The following is an 18,347-nucleotide window of genomic DNA, read 5'->3' on the forward strand; positions in this document are numbered from 1 at the left end:
CTGCCCTGCCCTGTCCCCCTCTGCTCCCTTCTTCCCTGTCCTTTCTTCCCATGGTCCTTGCACCCAGAAGGGCCGGGCACCTCCCTTCTCTGCTGACCACATATCCCAGGTGGCAGCTGATGCAGGCAGTGCCGTCTTCTCCCTGCTGCTGTGGGGTGGATCTGGGATGGAAGGTCAGCCAGGTTCATGAGGGAGAAGAGGAGCCCGGAGGAGGTGAGGAACCCTCCCTCCAGCTGGCCAGGTGTCCTCCCAGCTCAAAAGCCTTCAGCTCCTGCTCCGGGACACAAGCCTTGAAGGAGGAGTCAAGGAGGGGGAGTGATAGGTGCCTTGTTCTGAGTCAGCGGTCGACAGTGCTTTGTTCTGCATCTGAGGGCCTGTCTGGTGGTAGAACAGGCCAACTGTCCCCTGTGGTCCCTATGACAGGCCTCGACCCCCAGCCCCGGCCCCTTCCTAACTCAGATCCAGCTTCTGCCTGTGACAGGCCAGTGCTTGCTGCTGAGCCTTCCTGATGTCCACACCGTGGGCTCCTCCCACCCCACGTGGCAGGTTCCCAGTTCAAGTCCTTAAAGTGCAGCGGGGTGGTTGGTTCCTGCTACCGAGGAGTTCACATTTGGGGTTGCAGCACCATGACGCAGGTCTGCATGGAGTCTACCCAGTGGATCTGGCTCCTGGGGAGCCTCAAAGCTTCCCCTCCTGTCCTGCCAACCTCCCACCCCAGCCAGACAGTGGTGGTGCCAAGGCCATGCCTATATGTCGAGCTCGTCCTAGCCTCTTCCACATTGTCCTTCAGTCTCCACTGCAGCCTCCACGTGACGACTTCCTAGAAGCCTCCCCTGACTCGCCCTCTCTCTGCTTTCTGACACGTCCTGCGTGTGGGGTCCCTGCTTGTTGCAATAGTGTGCACGAGCGTGTCCGCTGTCACACTAGAAGGTGGGGATTCTGCAGCTGGAACCATGTCATTCCTGTGATTCAGGCAGAGTGTGAAGTGCAGTAGACACCCAGAAACCTTGTTGGCTGCATGTGAATGAATGAACACCAAACCCGAGAGGCAGGTGACCTCTGAGCTGGAGGACTTGACTCCTTAGGTCTCTTCAGAGAAGGAAATCTTCCCCATTTGGTCTCCTGTCCCCTGACTGCAAGAGAAGGCCATACTTGCTGGTGACCCTACAGGGACTAGGCTGTGCCCGTCTCTGTGTCCACGAGGCTGGAGGATGGTGCCGCCTCCGCCTGCCACACGTAAGGTGGTGCCCATGCACTCGGCCTCGCCTCCTGGGCCGGCCTCCAGCCCTGCTCCTCCACGCCTGACATTCTCTCTGAACACATGCACTTCTAAATACATGCTGTGTGCATGTATGCGTGTGAATAGGTCTGAGTGTGCATGGCATGCGTGTGTGCAAGTGTGGATGGGTGTGAATATGCATGAGTGTGTTCATGTGGGAGGTGTGGAGTGTGTAAGTGTGGATGGGCATGTGTGTGTGTGCGTGCGCGTAGGTCACACGAGGGCAGGTGCGTCTATCGGGAGCGCAGTCAGGACCTCCCTGTCCCTTCCCAGGCTGTGTGCTTGTTCACCTTCGTAGGCACTCCAGCTCCTGTCCACCTGATCTTTGGCATTTAGGATCCCTCAGGTCTCTTTTTATTTCAAAAATCCAGTTGAAGATCAGAAATTCCGGCTCAGAAAGATATTACATTCTAGAAGAACGTCAGAGGGAAGGGTGGTCGGGCATTGAGCATCCAGGACCCCTGGAGGGCCTTTGCCTCAGCTCCAGGCCAGGTGTCCTCCCAATGCCCTGCAAGGCTGGTGTCCCAGAGTCTCAGTAGAGGACCTCTTTGCAAGGGGGTGGGGTGGGCAGCAGGAGAAGAAGCCCCGGCATCCTGGGGGACATGGTGATGTTAGAGACGTGGCTATGTGGTGCCGGGAGACACAGTGGTGCTGAAGGACATGATGAAGCTGGGTGACAGGCACTGGGGACACCGTCATGCTTCCTTTACCTCTGGGTTCCTTTGGAAGGGCCAAGAAGGATGCCCATAGTCACAGATGGAAATAAAAATCAAGTGGGAAGAAAAGCTGGCCCTGAGGGTTTGTCCTCGAGGCACCTGCTTCCAGCAGCTGCAGGGACATTAGCTGGAGGCCTAGAGAGAGCAGCTTGCAAGGATCAGTGGGGACGCAGGAGGTCGAAGAAGCCAATTACAGAGCTGCGTCAGAGATGAGGGAGGGTTGCAAGGCCTTTTTGTAGACCAAGATTGTGAAAATGAGAGGGGTTCTTCCCCTTCTGGTGCATGGAGCTAAATGGAGGGAAGATGGAAGGGAGGAGCAATGGTCCCAGTAGCCGTGCAAGGATGTTGATGGCCCAGAGGGGAGGCCGCTGGCCCCTGTAGGGAGCAAATTAGTGAGGGTCACAGTACGACACTGAACAGCCCGTAAGCTGGGAAGCTCCTCATCTGACTGTTGAAGGGGCCAGTTTACCAACAGGCGCAATTAATCAGCATCATTCAGTATGCATTTCCTGGGGCCTGATCTGTGCCAAGTCCAAGGGCGGGCGCCCGGGAGAGGGCAGGTTCTGCCTTCCAGGCCTTGGTGGAGTGGAACAGGGGGATGTAGCTTGGAGAAACTGCGCTGGGTGTGGGGGTTGCTGGGGTGTGGTGGCCGAGGAAGGCTCCCCAGCAAGGGGCAGGGGGGCAGAAGGATGGGCCACCTGGGAGAACCCTCGGTTGGCAGGAAAGAAGCAGAGGCTGGAGGAGGCGGCACAAGTGGCAGAATCACTTGAATGTGGGTAAGGCCTGGGCCTTTTCTGCAGGTAGGGGACCACCTGCAGGTTTTGGAGCACAGGAAAGCTGGGTTTCAGGACAGGCTGACTGGCAGGTGCGTGGAACAGAGCACGGTGATCTGGAACAGGAAGGCTTCCACAAGAGTCCCGTGTGAGCCCCTGGGGCTCCCCTGCCAGGGGTGGACGGAACAGGAATGGCGAATGGCCTTGGGCCTACCCAGCCGGTCTGAGCCCATCTTCCTCCCGGGAAGTTCGCCCACAGGTTCATCGGCAGCGTGCCAAGACCTGGGGGTGGGGGGTAAGAGGCGGCACGCAGCCTGAGTGGCGAGGAACACGCAGGACTTCTGGTGGTGCTCCTCTCTGGGTCACAGAGCGAGCTCCAAGGTCCCTTGTCTAGTCCACTGTCCTGAGGGGTTTGGGACCAGCGCCTTCTGCTCCAGCCCTGCCAGTCGAGTGGAGCAATTTGGAGTGGGTAGGAAGCACCTCAATAAAGAAGGGGAGACACAGGAAGCAGAAGCCCAGGAGCCACCTGACTCCCTCTGCCTTTGCCATTGCAGCTGCCTGGGCCTCCACGTCATGAACAGCTCTCCAAGGCATGCCCAGGCCCCGAGTCACCGGCAGTGCCTCCTGCCCTCTGTGGCTCGCACTCCCTCCGTCACCCACGTCACACCAGCCAAGAAGATAACCTTCCTCAAGCGAGGGGATGCACAGTTTGCAGGCGTTCGCCTGGCTGTTCACCAGCGCACCTTCAAGACCTTCAGCGCCCTGATGGACGAGCTCTCTCAGCGCATGCCCCTCTCCTTTGGAGTGCGCTCTGTCACCACGCCCCGGGGCCTGCATGGCCTCAGTGCCCTGGAGCAGCTGCAAGATGGTGGCTGCTACCTTTGCTCGGATAGAAAGCCCCCCAAGTCCCCGGGACCAGGCCAGCCTCAGGGGACTGTTCTGCAGTCACGGGATTTGGAAGGGGTGCATGAGGTGCCAGGAACATCCTCTTCTTGGAAAGGACCTAAAGTTCCAAGGAGGATAACGCTGGTTAAGAACAGGGACCCCAGATTCCAGGAGACCGTGGTTCTCAGCCACAGGAACACCAGAAGCCTGGTGGCCTTTCTCAGCAAAGCCTCGGATCTTCTGCACTTTCCTGTGAAGCAGCTATACACGACCAGTGGGAAAAAGGTAGGCTGTCAGGGCCCATAAGTTCTTAAACAAGGCCCCTGATCTCAGGTCAGAACACAGACGGGGCAGGAAGCTCTTCCTGACTGCTCTGTGCTACCCAAAGACGAGCAGCCGGAATGCTTCAGTCAGGTCAGTTGTGGGAGCAGGTACCGCTTCCCGCGTCTCCAGATCCCATTTACTAAGCACCTAGGAAGAACCAGACTCTTATGCTTTGCACTCTTTATTTTCTTCTCCAGTCCCCTCAGCGGTCTCCTTTCATGAGAGTTCAGAGCAATCAAAAACACGTTCATATTCTTTCCCAAGTCACCCCGTCACTGCACCCCTGTTTTCTACTTCAACCACAACCACACATGGTGTCCTTTAGGTTAAGACCCATGGAAGTCCATGCCAATAAAAATATCTTAAGTAAAATGGTATAAAAATTTGAAAGCAAGCAAAAATAGGAAATTGGTTAACGTAGATAAACCTAATATCGTTACCGAGCAGAGGTGGGAAGAAGATCAAGCTTTTGTCTCATAAGGCTGGTATTTAAAATTCCCCTCCTCTACCCACCCAGGGTTCCTTCTGCCTCCCCCCAAGGCCTTGGCTAGTTATGGTTATGTTCCTAGTAGAGTGACTGAGCCACAGTCCTGAGAGGTCTGAGCCTTGGAGGTCTTCCCTTATGGGGCTGCTGTGGCCTGTGTTAAATTGTATCCCTGAACATGGCAGTCAGAGAAGGTACCCAAACAGATTCTGTGTAACAGTGACCCTGCTTGCCCTTGATAATAACCAACTACCCCATCCAACCCAGGAACCCTCTAGTTGCCTGTTGGTTCATCTTCATGAGCAACTCCATACAACTAGGTGGCTGTCTCAACTTTCAGCTCCATGGAGCTGCCATGCATCCCCCGGGGGGAAATTCTCCCTTGGGTACTGAGGCCTTCAAGCCAGCAAATCCCTAAGTTGCTGGGATGGGAAGTCAAATGTTTGCAGCCACAGGTGCAAAGAAGGGTTCCTGACTCACAGGTGTAACAGGAGAAGAGCCACACTTACTTCCTCCCCGTGGTTGCCAGTGATCTGCAGTCTGGAGACACAGAACTCCATCTTGGTTGCCAGGTTGAAGCACATATCAACATCCTGTCAGATAATACCTCAGCATTGTAAAGGGATGCTTCCCAGCTGGCTCCCAAACGGAGTCTTCCAGAGAATATTCCACTGTTCCCAGTGCCGTGGCTGCTTTGGGGTGGTGGCATATACCACCTGCTGCACAGTGAATTCCACGGATGTGAACCCACTAAGTCTTTTTTTTTTTAAATTTATTTTTATTGTAAACAAATGGGATACATGTTGTTTCTGTTTGTACGTGGAGTAACAGCATACCATTTGCATATTCATAAATTTACATAGAGTAATGATGTTTGATTCATTCCATTATTTTTTTCCTTCCCCCCCACCCCTCCCACCTCTCTTTTCCCTCTATACAGTCCCTCCTTCCTCCATTCTTGTCCCCCTCCCACCCCCCATTAAGTGTCATCATCCGCTAAACAGTGAGATCATTCCTCTTTTGGATTTTTGAGATTGGCTTATATCACTTAACATGATATTCTCCAATTTCATCCATTTGCCTGCAAATGCCATAATTTTATTATTCTTTGTAGCTGAGTAATATTCCATTGTGTATATATATATATATATATATATATATATATATATATATATATGCCACAGTTTCTTTATCCATTCATCAATTGAAGGGCATCTAGGTTGGTTCCATAGTCTGGCTATTGTGAATTGAGCCGCTATGAACATTGATGTGGCTGTATCTCTGTAGTATGCTGAATTTAAGTCCTTTGGGTATAGGCCGAGGAGTGGGATAGCTGGGTCAAATGGTAGGTCCATTCCAAGTTTTCTAAGGAATCTCCACACTGCTTTCCAGAGTGGCTGCACTAATTTGCAGTCCCACCAGCAATGTATGAGTGTACCTTTCTCCCCACATCCTCTCCAACACCTATTGTTGCTTGTGCTCTTGATAATTGCCATTCTAATTGGGGTAAGATGGAATCTTAGTGTAGTTTTGATTTGCATTTCTCTGTTGAACATTTTTTCATATATCTGTTGATTGCTTGTACATCTTCTGTGAAGTGTCTGTTCATTTCCTTAGCCCATTTGTTGATTGGGTTATTTGTACTCTACTAAGTCTTTTACTCTAAAATCAGTTATTTGGATGGAAGTGATCTGGGGATACAGCATCGAAAACCCACGGAAAGTGATACTGGAAGAAGAATGATGGACAAGAAACAAAATCTATCCAAAATGCATGTAAATCTAAGTGATAACATATGTCTGACCATCTCATAGATAGAGGAGTTCAATGTCATTAGCTCCCTCCCAGGAGGTTGGCTGAGGCCCTCATGGTATGATGCAAAGCATGAGGTTAGCATGAGTCTCTGCTCTTGGCAGATGGGACCCTGAGAAGGTGTAGCCAGATCTATGTGAATGGAGAGGAGCTTGCTTTCCTCCTTTGTGTGATTTAGCCTCTCTGTTCATGAGCTGATGGAGCATGCCTGGGGCAGCTGAAGAAGGGCAGCTGCTGTCCACTGTGCAGGTCAACTTTTGCACATGATCAGCTCCCTTTGACGAACACGCAGAACATCAACGTTCTCACCCTCTGGGCCGATCCTGAGAGATCCTTTCACAGATTCTTCTCTACGCTTCCCCACCACCAGCCCTCCAGTCCTGCTTCTTCCAAGTCCCTGATTGCTGGATTGAACTGCCAACCACTGCCCATAAATGGCAGAGAACCTCTTGCCATTGCTCCTTCCAAGAGGACAGTCAACCGAAACACACTGTCCCCACACTTTCCTTCTTGTTGCCCTTCATGGTGCTGGATGGATCTGTAATGCTACCACTGCCAACTCTGTCAGGCTGGCATATTCTGAGGCCCAGAGCCCAACCTGTTCCTCGGTGAACTGGTCCTAGGGAATTTTCCAGGAAGCCACAGGTGTGTGCTGAGGGGAGGCACTTTTGCCCGAGCAACCTGGTCATGCCCCGTTTTGAGCTTCTTGAGCATGACTCAGAGCCTATCGTCCTCCTGATAACCAACTCTTGCTCCAACACCTGCTTCGTGGCTCAATGGGCTACTGACACCAGGTCAGCTGGCTTCCAGCGAAATCAGTTTCTGCATCTGAGTTTTGGCTACAAGAGAAAAGAGATTCCTTGGCAATAGTTATGGAAGCTCCCACGCCTTCTGGCTGTCCTTGATTGGTGGGTTTAGAGGTTGAGCTGCCAATTTCTTTGGCCAGAGCAGCAACCTGCTGCTCAGTCCTCATATTCTTTAGTTTCATTATAAGTCTACGATGGCAGCCAGGGCAGCTGAAGTTCTGCTCTCAGTACACTGCTTCTACTTATCCAAGGCCACCTTTTAAGAACCTAATTTGTCACTGTGCACCATGGGCTATCAGTTTCCCATTGTCCCCAGCTTATCAACACCTTCAAATGCAATGAGGCCAGATAACTAACCCCAGATTCTCATCCTGAATGTCTAGGCCTGCAACCACCTCTGATAACACAAGCCAAGTCAGCCGTGGCTCTGTGCAGGAAAGAGTCCTCTCTTGGTATGTTATGCAGGAAGGAGTTCTGCACAGAGAGTTTTGATGTTTCAAGGTTCACTGAAAGGCTGGAGGCCAAGGCTGCATTCCTGGAGAAGATTCCAGAATATCACTGAATTAACCTCTAACTCAGTGGGCAAAGTGGACCACAGAGTGACTGTCACTGGGATGATTTGGCTCAGTGTCACCCCTCCATCTCTGTGACCCAGCTTGGGGAAGGTGATTGTGTCACAGGAGCCAGTGAGAGGACACACAAGGAGGGTGGCTTTTGCCATCTCTGCAGCATAGCCTCTCTGCACCTGTTGCTTGCCAGCAAGTCAAAAAGTGAAAGAAGATGACCTCTGCTTTTCTGCCACAGTTCCTGCCTTGGGCAGGTGCATCCAATGAGTGGGACCGATTTCATGTTGAGAACCCTAGCTGCAAGGGAGATCTGGAAGTAGGCTTCCAGTTTCCTAAGCTCTGCAGTTCTGGAAAGCAGCCCAGACGTGGCCTGCTCTAGAGCCTAGCATTCACCACACGCTCCCAAAGGATAGCTAATGCTATTTCCCCATTGGATAGATAAGAAAAACAAGGCACAGAGGCTCAGTAACGTGTTTGTATTTGCACAGCTGGCAAAGGATATCGTGAGAATCTATGGTTTCAAAGTCACAATGCAAAAATGCTCTTGAATTATTGAGGACTTACCATGCCCTAGCATATGCCATATACAGACCACAAAGAATAGTCCTTACCTTGGGTTAGCTAACACTTTAGAGGGTTAAGCAAGGGAGAGAGAAGGCACAAAATGTTCATGGGAGAAAGAGGTATTAGGATACATTCATGCCAACTCACCGCGGATCTATTAGCAGTTCTGTAGACATTCTGACCACGCTGCTCCCCAGAGAAGGCTGTGTCAAGACTTCACTTTTGGGTCTTCTGCTGGCTGAACTCCTGATAATGCTCTTTTGTTTACAGACCTAGATTCCACCTGCCCCCCAGGGATGGAAGCACCATTCAGACCTAAGTTCTGTCTTCTCTCCTGGAGAGTCTGTTTCCCTAGACTCATGGCTACATCTATAAGCTGAAAGAACTGGCTCGTGTCTGTAGTTTTGCGATGGACTAGAAATCTAAGTCAAAGAAGAAATGCATCTAGAAATTGAAAACACACTTCTAATTAACTGGGCTGAAAGATCTGGAGTACAAGAAATTGATGTCATTTGGGGGGGAGAATGTAAGAGTTCTCTCTTTCATTTCCTTGTTAATGAGAGTACTTTTCTAACTAGAGAAAAGGAAGAACATATTCTTCACTTTAAAGATGAAATGAATCCCCCAAGACGGCTAGTAATGGTAGGAATAGTGAAAACCCTCACACATGCACCTCTGGGGCCCGGTGGGATTTTTTTCTAAAAATGGGGACTGTTTCCTGGCTGCTTCACTCTGAGCCAGGATTGGGTGGGGACACTGCTGTCGGTTTGGGGGCCGTGGGGGTTAGCAGTCTGGACACCTCTCGGGACTGAGGCAGGGAGGGGCTGCGGGGCCAGCAGCTCTGTCCCCTCCACTCTACTTGGGCAGAGGCAGAGGCAATGGGCGGATTATACTGGAAAACGTAGGCCTGACACCAGAGAGGACTCTGCCTGGGAAAATGGTGGAATGTGGAGTCAGGGCTGGAGCTGGAGGGCTTTCTGCCGCAGCACTTGAAATGCATTCTGGAGGGTGGACATGAGGGCAGGGAAGAGGCCCGAGGGCTCTGACCTTCTTTCCGTTCACAGTGGCCAGCAGTCAGGCTCCCACCTGGTGGAGGGAGAGCTGCAACGGAAGTCACGTGGGAGGGTCCCGGTGCTCAGCTGGCAGGGAGGTGTCATGATGGGTGACAGGCTCTGAGGCTCTGGGTGTGACTTGCAAATACCGGGAAGGGCAGAAGAGACTGGATTTCGACTCCCTGGGCCTCCGGGGGCGGGGGGTCTCTGCGGACAGGGTCTCTGCTCACGCTGTCCTCTGCAGGTGGACTCTCTGCAGGCTCTGCTGCGCAGCCCGTCCACACTGGTGTGTGCTGGGAATGAGGCCTTCAGACCTCCGGCTATGGAAAGTGCCCAAAGAAACAAGACCGAAACTTTATCTGGGCTGACATCAAGGCACAAAAGCAGTGAGTTTGTTTTAGGGTTCCTCCAATTTGACTTGCGCTGAATGGTGGGTTGCTAGGGCCGGGCAGCTCTCCTTTCCGGGCAATTCAGGAAATGTGCCCTTTGGCCTCAGTTTTTAGGTAGTCCCGTCATTTGGAGGGTCTCTCTTGTGTCTTTTCCCTTCTTCTTAATAGCCATCAACCTTAACTGGGTTGGGCGTTTGATGCTGATTGGAGAAGGCAGGGTGTGGTGTTTAAAGGTAACAAATTAGGAAACCTTTTTTGGGCGGGCACCGGGGATTGAACTCAGGGGTACTAGACCACTGAGCCACATCCCCAGCCCTATTTTGTACTTTATTCAGAGACAGGGTCTCAGTAGGTTGCTTAGCACCTCACTGTTGCTGAGACTGGCTTTGAACTTGCTATCCTCCTGCCTCAGCCTCCCAAGCCTCTGGGATTACAGGTGTGTGCCACCAGGCCCTGCAGAAATCAGGAAATCTTGAGTTGGAAGTTTCTGGGTCTAAAATAACTTATTGGGAAACACAGTGGGCGTGGCTTCATGGTGGTGAAAGGACCTGTGCGTGCAGGATTGCATCCTCCGAGAGCCGTGGCTGTCTGGGGCAGGGGGCCCCTAGCACTGATGCCATGGATCATGCATCCAGATGCAGTGCAGCCTTTGTCCACACAGCCAGCCTGCCCAGTGCCACAGCCTGGGCACAGCTCTGCTATCAAACATGCTACGTAAAAAGCATGATCAACAAAGGCAGAATAAAAGATTAAAGTGCAAAGATTGGAAGGACAATGAGCAAAGCTTAGCGAGTAAACCAAGTGCTGTCATTTATGAAAATCTGCCAAGAGAACACCCACTACCATACCCTCAGTGAAGGTGCCACCCTAGGGGCCGGAGGCACAGGTATCAGCCCAGGTCCCTCCCAGAGGAGCCCTGGGCCCCCCTGCTGCCCTCTGCTGCCCAGCTGTGCTCACGGGGTTTGCATGGCTGGCCACGAGCCCAGTTTCTGCCCTCCCAGCCCTGCCACCTCGCCTAGTTCAGGAGATGAGAGGAGAAAGCCCTCAGCGTGTCCATTCTTCCCCGGGGCCACTTTCTGTCCTCAGTGGCTCCTTCTTGTTTTCCTTGGAGGGGTGAAGGCTGGACTACCAGGGTCTGATAGTGTGGGTCCAGGCCCTGCCTGGCCATCATGTATCAGCCCAAGAGCTTGGAAGTGTGAGTGAGATCAGTCACCACGAGTCATCACAGGGCGTTTTCCCGCGTGTGCTGGGGTTGCAGGCGGCAGGGTGCCGAGCGTGCCCCCTGCGCTGTGGCTGAAGGAGCCCTGCGCTGAGCCCGCTGTGGCCCTGCTGGCTCCGTACTGGTGGCTTTATGTGCACAGCTGGCCACGCACCATCATGAAAGCACACCTCCCGGACCCACGCAGCACGCTTCTCTTAGCGTTCAGAAAACAGTTCTGCCCAAAGCTGCCCAGCAGGAGGCTAGCAGTCTGGAAGCTGGACTCATGGGGGGAGCGTCAGGGCTGTCTCTCGGGAGGCTTTCTCCTGGGAAGTCCTGCCACCCCATTCCCTGGACTCCCCATGAGTCCAGCTCATCATGCTGCTGCCCACACACTGGGGCATCCCTCATCCGGGGCCCTCCAGTGGTCCAACAGGCCATCTGGGGACCCTTCCCTGAGGTTCTTCCTGGCAGGCCCTGCAGGCGCCCGTGGGCAGCTCTGCCGTCCTGTGCGGTGTGGAGGTGGCCGTGTCATGTGGTGGCGGAGGCTCCTGCCCATGTCCTCTGCCGCCTGCTCACTCTTCTCTCTCTCCTCTCTTACTCTCCACTACACGCCAGGTTGCTGGGGGCCGAAGGCCAAGCAGAGCGTGATCCATTTGAGGTCCAGGTCCAGCAGCAGGCCACCACAGTCCTCCTTGTCTGGTCTCAGAGACCCCGCAGCACCCCTGCATGGTGCTCCCAACAGGCACCCTCAGGACACGTCTGGCCCCTTGGTGGCTGGTGATAATGTGGAGAAGAAGGTCTGCATGAACGAGGATGGCAGCCTGTCTGTGGAGATGAAAGTCCGCCTGCACCTCCTGGGCGAGGACACGCTGCCCTGGGCCCACAGGGTGGGAAGGGCCAGTGGGGAGGGCCCAGTCCTGGGGCAGGTGAACCCCTTCTGCTGCAGATGGGGACAGCACCCGTGGGGCTTCTCAGAGTCAGGGGCACAGAGACTGGGTCCCTGTGAGGCAGGATACCAGGGAGGCCGGCAGCCACGGCCCAGCTTCGAGATCTGGAGGAACCCCCTGTACGTCCCTCAGGGCGGAGGGTCGGCTCCTCGGAGGTCAGGGCTGGCCCAGCTCTCTCACTGCAGGGGCCGCTGGAGCCGAGGGGCCAACAACAGGGAGAGAGGAAGCAAGGACAGTGCCAGTCCTGCCTCCAGTGCTGGGCACACTGAGGGCTCTGAGCCAGACTCCTGCAGCCCCAGGACCCCAGAGGGCGGCGAGGGCAGTGACAGCCCGTGTCCAACCTCCACGGCTGCTTCCCAGTGCGGAGATGAGAGGGAAGCTGGCCAGGGCTCCTGCCCAAGGGAAGCAGGGCTGGGCGGCCAAGGGCTCCATGGCTGCCTGGGACCCGGGACCCCAGTTGCAAAGGGGGCCCTTTCTGACTCCTCAGCCTGTGCCAGGTCTCATGAGGAGTCCAGCACGTGGGGCGGCCAGCACGAGGGCTGCCTGAGCCCAGCAAGGGCCAGGACTTCCCAGGAGATCTGCCGGGACGGTAGCCCTGATGCTCCCACCCGGAGTCTCCCATCTCTGAGCAATGGGCCTGTGACAGGGCTGCCGCTGGCTCCTGGCCATTCTCACTCTTGGGATGCAGAGGGAGGCTCCCCCCTGCCTCTCGCCTGCAGCCCTGCCCAGCTGGGGAGGAGGAGGAAGAGACCATCCAGTGCAGTGTCCTCGCCTGGTCTTCCTGGCCTCAGCCGAGTGGTCCAGAGAGGCTGTGCCAGGCAGTGTCATCACTGCAGGTTGGCCCACTACCTGCCAGGCTCCTCTGTAGCCCCACAGTCACCAACGTCCTGCCCAGGTGGTCCAGCATCGCGACTTCCTCAGAACTCATCCAGAACCAGGAAACAGGCCTCCAGGGACCCAGAACCATCCTTCCCTGGCTCTCTTGACTCCAAGGACTTGCCAGTGGCCAGCATTACACCTGTGAGTAACTCGGACTGCGCGGTGGAACTGGTGGGGGACACGGAGCACAAGGCGTGTTCCCCAGAGTCCACATCTGCCCATGCGCAAGGGGATGGCAGTCTCGGGGGCCAAGCAGAGGATACCCCAGGGCCCTCCTTGTCCTTGGCTCTGCCAGTTGGAAGTCCTGAGGGAGAGGAGCCAGGAGCCAACAGAGGCTGCTGCTGCCCACAGATTGGGTCATCCCCTCTCTGTAGAAGCCACAGTGGTCAAATGCAGGCCACCTGGGGGCCCTCCTCTGAAGCCTGCTGGGTGTGCAGCAGCTACTGCCCCACTCCTCCCAGGGGCCGGCCCTGCACCAAGAAGCTCCCTTCCAGTAGCAGCAGCACCAACAGTGGCCACCGGAGGGCTGATGGCGGGGGGTCCAGCGGGAGCAAGCTGGGGGGAGAAAAATTCAAGGCCGAGAGCAGGCTGTCCCCTGGCCCTAAGTCAGGGACTGTGGGAACAGTCACGGCGGAAGGGAGGACCAGCCCTGGTTCTGGGCCCAAGAGTGTGTTGCTGGGGACCAGCTCCGGTGATGGGGGCGGCCTCGAGGAAGCTCAGGAAGATGGTGCCATGACACCCGCTGCTTTGCCCCACACCTCACCGGATGCCATGGTTCGTGAATGGCTGGGCAACATCCCAGAAGAGCCCCTTCTCATGAGACAGGAGATGGTGGATGAGGCCACGAGTATGGTCAGCAATGTCCCAGAAGGCCCCGTGGAGGACCCTGGTGAGGATCGTGCTTTGAGCAGCCCCAGGGATCAGACTCAGGCTGGACAGCAGCCCCTGGAAGAGGATACTGATGAGTCTCCAGAGCCAGACAGAACGCCCCCAGGGACTGGCGGTGCAGCCTCCGGATCAGGAGATGGTTCTCATCAAGATGCAGCTCCAGGCCAGGCGTCCAAGTCTGCTGTGGAGACTAGAGTGGGAGAAGGGGCTACAGTGGGCCGTGGCATGAGCCCACATGTCCTTCCGCACAGAGATTCTGCCTCCATGCAGATCATGAAGGCCCTGATGGGCTTCAAGCAGGGCAGGCCCAGCAGCCTCCCAGAGGTGTCCAGTACCGAGGCCAGGAGGCTCAGTCGCTTGGCGGGTGATCTCATCACCTGCCTCGCCAGACTCCGCTTCTTTGATGAGGATCTTGGGTCTCCTGCTGGCAAAGTGAGGCTCACAGACTCAGCTCTGTATCAGGAGTTGCTGAGCATCTCCCAGACCCTGTGGCCACGGTGTGGCTTTGGACGAGGCATACTGGATTTGAGCCTTGGGGACCTCACTTCACTACAGGCCTCACCGGTGACTGACAACTTCACACCCACCTCCTCCTCGGGTGTGGATGTCAGCAGTGGCTCTGGAGGCTCGGGGGAGAGTAGTGTGCCCTGTGCTGCAGACTGCGCCCTGGTCCCCGAGAGGACGGTGCTGCCCCTGCAGATCTCCCAGAGGCCTGATTCCAGCTCCTCAGGGCACCCGGAGGACCTGGGAACCCCGCAGCCAAGTGGTCTCACAGCTTCCTCCAGCTCTCAAGTGTGGGTTTGTGCCACCGGTGGGGAAGAAGGAGCAGGCCACGGGGAAGAGACGCTGGGCAACGGTCTGGAACAACTGGACAACAGCCCAGAGCAATCAGTTGAAAACATGGTGCAGGAAGCGGAGGTGCAACTAGAAGAGACAGAAAGCCCCCCAGCAGAGGGTGTTGAGGAGGCAGGGCTTCCAGAAGAAGCAAGAGTCAGCGGGGAGGAGTTGTCAGGGGCTTGCTCTCCAGGTGGGGAGGGCACGCTGGGAGACATGGGGGCACAGGAAGAGGAAGCAGGAGGAGACTCTGCTTCTGCAGGGCTGTGTTCCCCAGGAAGCACAGAGCAACCTGCAGAAGGCCCTGGTTCTCCTCTCAGCGAGAGGGACTCTAACCCCAGTGAGAGCCAAACTGGTCCCACATCAAAGTCCAGTCTGGAAGAGCTGTCCAGAGCAGCTGTGCTGGGCTGTGAACAAGCCCAGGCCAAGTCCACCCCAGGGCCTGGGGAGTCCAGGGCATCTCTGGCCCACAGAGTACTTCTGGAGCCTGACCTCAGCTGGGTATCCAGGCTGCTGAAGAAGATGGAGAAGGCCTTCATGGCGCACCTGGCTGCCGCCACTGCCGGCCTCCGAGCCCGCTGGAGCCTGCAGGACAACTGCCTGCTGGACCAGATGGTGGCCGAGCTGGAGCAGGACGTGGGCCACCGGCTCCAAGAGAGCATTAACAAAGAGCTCCAGAAGATAAAGAGCCGGATCGGGAAGATGGCCTTTGTGCCACCCAGGGAAGCCCTCAGGGGGCAGGCGTCCCTGCAGACCGAGCAGCGCAGGCGGCGCCTCCAGGGTCTGCGCAACCTCTCGGCCTTCTCTGAGCAGACCTATGCCCGGGGGCCCCTCTCCCTCACCCTGGAGGACAGGCCCACCCTCCACGAAGCCCTGGGGACCCAGCCGCGTAGGGAGACTGAGGAGGATGAGTTCTGTCCCTGTGAGGCCTGCATGAGGAAGAAAGTGGCCCCAGTGTCTCCGAAGGACACTACGGGGGCCTACAGTGCACCTATCAAAAAGGCCTTTGACCTGCAGCAAATTCTGCAGAAAAAGAAAGAGGGACGTACCAGTAGAGAGGCAGAGGAGGTGGCCCCTGAGACGACAGGGACGGAGCTCCCTCAGGATGACCCCTCAAGAGCTGGGTATGTCCAGGGAACCCACGGAAGTCAGGAACTGGGGTTGGACCTGGGCCCCACAGTGGGCGAGGGAAGTGAGGTCAAAGGGAGCCAGAGGCCCAGCGGAGACGAAGAGGCTGAAGGAGAGGAGGCAGAGGGGACCAATGACCAGGAGATGGGGGCGGAGGCTGAGGCTGGAAGAGCCCACAGCAGCATGGGCAGCACCCCAGAGGAGACCGAGCCGCTGGAGCAGGGCGCGCCTGAGAAGGAAGGAACCCTGTGTGAGCACTCTGGGGACGGGGACACCTCAGAGGCCACAGGAGGACTAGGTGATGGTGTCGATGCCACAGAGGCCCAGGAAGCTGGAGGAGAGGGACAGTCGCCAGAGTCAGAAGGAGGAAGTCAAGGTGAGGAAGAAGGGGGCCCTTTAGCCAGCCCAGAACAGGGCCAGAGAAGGGAAGCTTCCAGAAACAGCAGCACAGACCAAGAGGTGAACCCACCGTCACCTGCCCCAAGTGGGGACACCCCCCACCCAAGGATAGGCCACCAAGCACATGACTGCTCCTCTAGCAGGTCGACCCTGGGCAACGGCTCCCAGGTCTCCCAAAAGGGCTCAGAGGAAGCTCACGCAGGCAGAGATCATGGGGGCACCGAGGCTGAGTCGGAGCCACCTGCAGAGACAAATGTCACCTCCATGTATCCAGAAAGTTCCACCTCTGAGCACGAAGAGCCCCTTTCAGACCCAGAGACTCCACAGCGGGGGACAGGTGACGACTGTGGCATAGATAATGACGAGAAGGCAGCCCAAAGCTCCCCCTGCGCCCAGGCGGGGCCCGGGGCAGAGGGCTTCCACCAAGAAGACCTGGATTTCTAGGCTTCGAGCGGCAAGACGGTCGTGAGTCTGGAGATGTTTTGATTCATATTTTGTCTACAACCCCGAAGGAGGCTCAGGTCGCGGGGGGGGGGGCTAAAAGAGCAAAGATGGAGCCTCTCCAAGAACGCAGCCCCCACCGTCCCCGAGGTCCACACTCAGGCTTCAGAGGGGCCCTGTCCCTCACACAGCGCCAGGAAGGGTGTCTCCGCCCGCGCTACCATCCAGGGCAGGCGGCCCTTGCCTGTGTCTGCAGAGCCCCAGAGGACGGAGCTGGCTGGAAGTGTGGCAGGGTTTCCGTGGCCTTCTGCTGGCCAGAGCTGCCGCGCCCCTCCCACCCGGCCCCGGGTTCCTTTCGCCCTGGTCTCTCCTGTACTCACCTCATTTGACTTTGAGGGGCGTTTTTTCTTTTCTTTCCTAGTCTCGAAGATATTTGCTGACTCTGAAGATGTAAATGCTTGGAAATTTAGGCAAATTCAGGGTCATTGGATAAAGTTTGTTCTCAGCCCCAAAGTCCAAGTGTTTTTCCTTAATTCATATATCTATTCATATATTTCCTTAATTCATATATTCATTAAAAAAAGGTGAAGAACTCACGATCCCACGAGGCGGCGACTGTGGGCGACTGGATGTGTCCCTTCCCGTGGCTTCCCAAGCATGAGTAGTTGAGCTTGTTCTTTGCTTGGCATTTACATACTGTTTTAAAAAAAGAAACCAACTTATCTAGATAAGAATTTCCCCTATTTCTCTCAAATGCTGCGTAAACCTACTCTTATACCTGAAAAAGGATCCATTATGAGAACATAAAGTTCTTCACCTTTACCTACTGGAGTCTATTTGACTATTTTATTTACTGGCTTCCATTATTATTTTCTTACCATATTTTTTTCCTGAGATTCTGGTGATTTCTTTAGGATAACATGAAGCATGAAATTACTAGATCAAATGATATCACCATTTCTAGACTCTCGAAATACTTTAACCAAACTATTATTCCAGCAGTTGGTTTATCACTGGCCTGGCACTTGCTCATCAAGTTTGGCATCGCCATTACAAATGAGAAACCATTTGCTAATTTTATGGACAAAAGCAGTACTTTATTTTCATGTGGTATAATTTTAGATATATATGATTACTAATGAAATTAAAAAATTTTTAAGTTTAAAAAAATGTTTTTGCATATAAATTATATGTGTCTGCCTTTTACTCATTTTTCTACTGAGGTCCTATTTCCTTTTTTTAAACAAATTGATTTGCATGTACCCTTTGTCATTTAAAAAATGTATTTATAGTTTTTGAGACGCCCTCTGTCCTCGTCTTCCATAGCAGGTCTTGGACTGGGTCCTGTCTAAGTAGGGAGCCCCTAGATGAGGTTGAATTTCTTTGACTGGTTCTCACCTGCTTCCCTGTTCATAAGGACCATTTTGTGGTATCCAGATTCATGAAAATGGAAGTCTATGACTTAAGAACAGGGCTCAGCCACAGGTCGTTTAAACGTATCCACCAAAAGCAAAGGTCTGTATAAGCTATACCTGCACATCTGCAGTCACCTTCTCTGTAGATGGAGGAGATGGTCTCAATAAAACCTGGCATGTTTCTAACTTTCTCTGCAGGAGATTCCCTAAGTTTTTTACAGTAAATAAAGTCATATGTGTACACACACAGACACACACACACACACACGTTTTTGTATATCTGGGGGTGGAGTGTTGAGCTGGATTCCCCAAAATCAATCAGCATCGACTGACACTGATACTGGCTGAAGGGCTGGTGGAGACCACGCCATGAGCCGGCTGTCGAGTGGACCAGATGGCACAGTGAGCTTGGTCTGGGTACGGTGATGTGCAGGGTGGTCCAGCCCTTGTCACTGTGAGTTGGCATGAAGCACCTGGCAGGCACTTCCTCTGTGACTTGAGGTCCCCAGTCACCCCTGAGAGGTGTGCCAGTGCCACTCCTTGTTTTCTCTCCTAATGCCAGCAT

At 54.6% G+C, this 18,347-nt stretch overlaps 1 protein-coding gene across 1 annotated transcript; it reads left to right on the forward strand.

Moving 5' to 3' along the window:
- Positions 1–3,341: 3,341 nt before the first annotated feature.
- RP1L1 (RP1 like 1) lies at positions 3,342–16,370 on the forward strand (the record flags this gene model as incomplete). Its single annotated transcript, XM_079141827.1, has 3 exons — positions 3,342–3,938; positions 9,506–9,647; positions 11,467–16,370. The coding sequence occupies 3 exons, from the start codon at positions 3,342–3,344 to the stop codon at positions 16,368–16,370; spliced, it is 5,643 nt and encodes a 1,880-aa protein (XP_078997953.1).
- Between the last annotated feature and the right edge of the window lie 1,977 nt (positions 16,371–18,347).

This window comes from Sciurus vulgaris, assembly GCF_902686455.1.
Source record: "Sciurus vulgaris genome assembly, chromosome: 5".
Classification (NCBI taxonomy): Eukaryota; Metazoa; Chordata; class Mammalia; order Rodentia; family Sciuridae; genus Sciurus; species Sciurus vulgaris.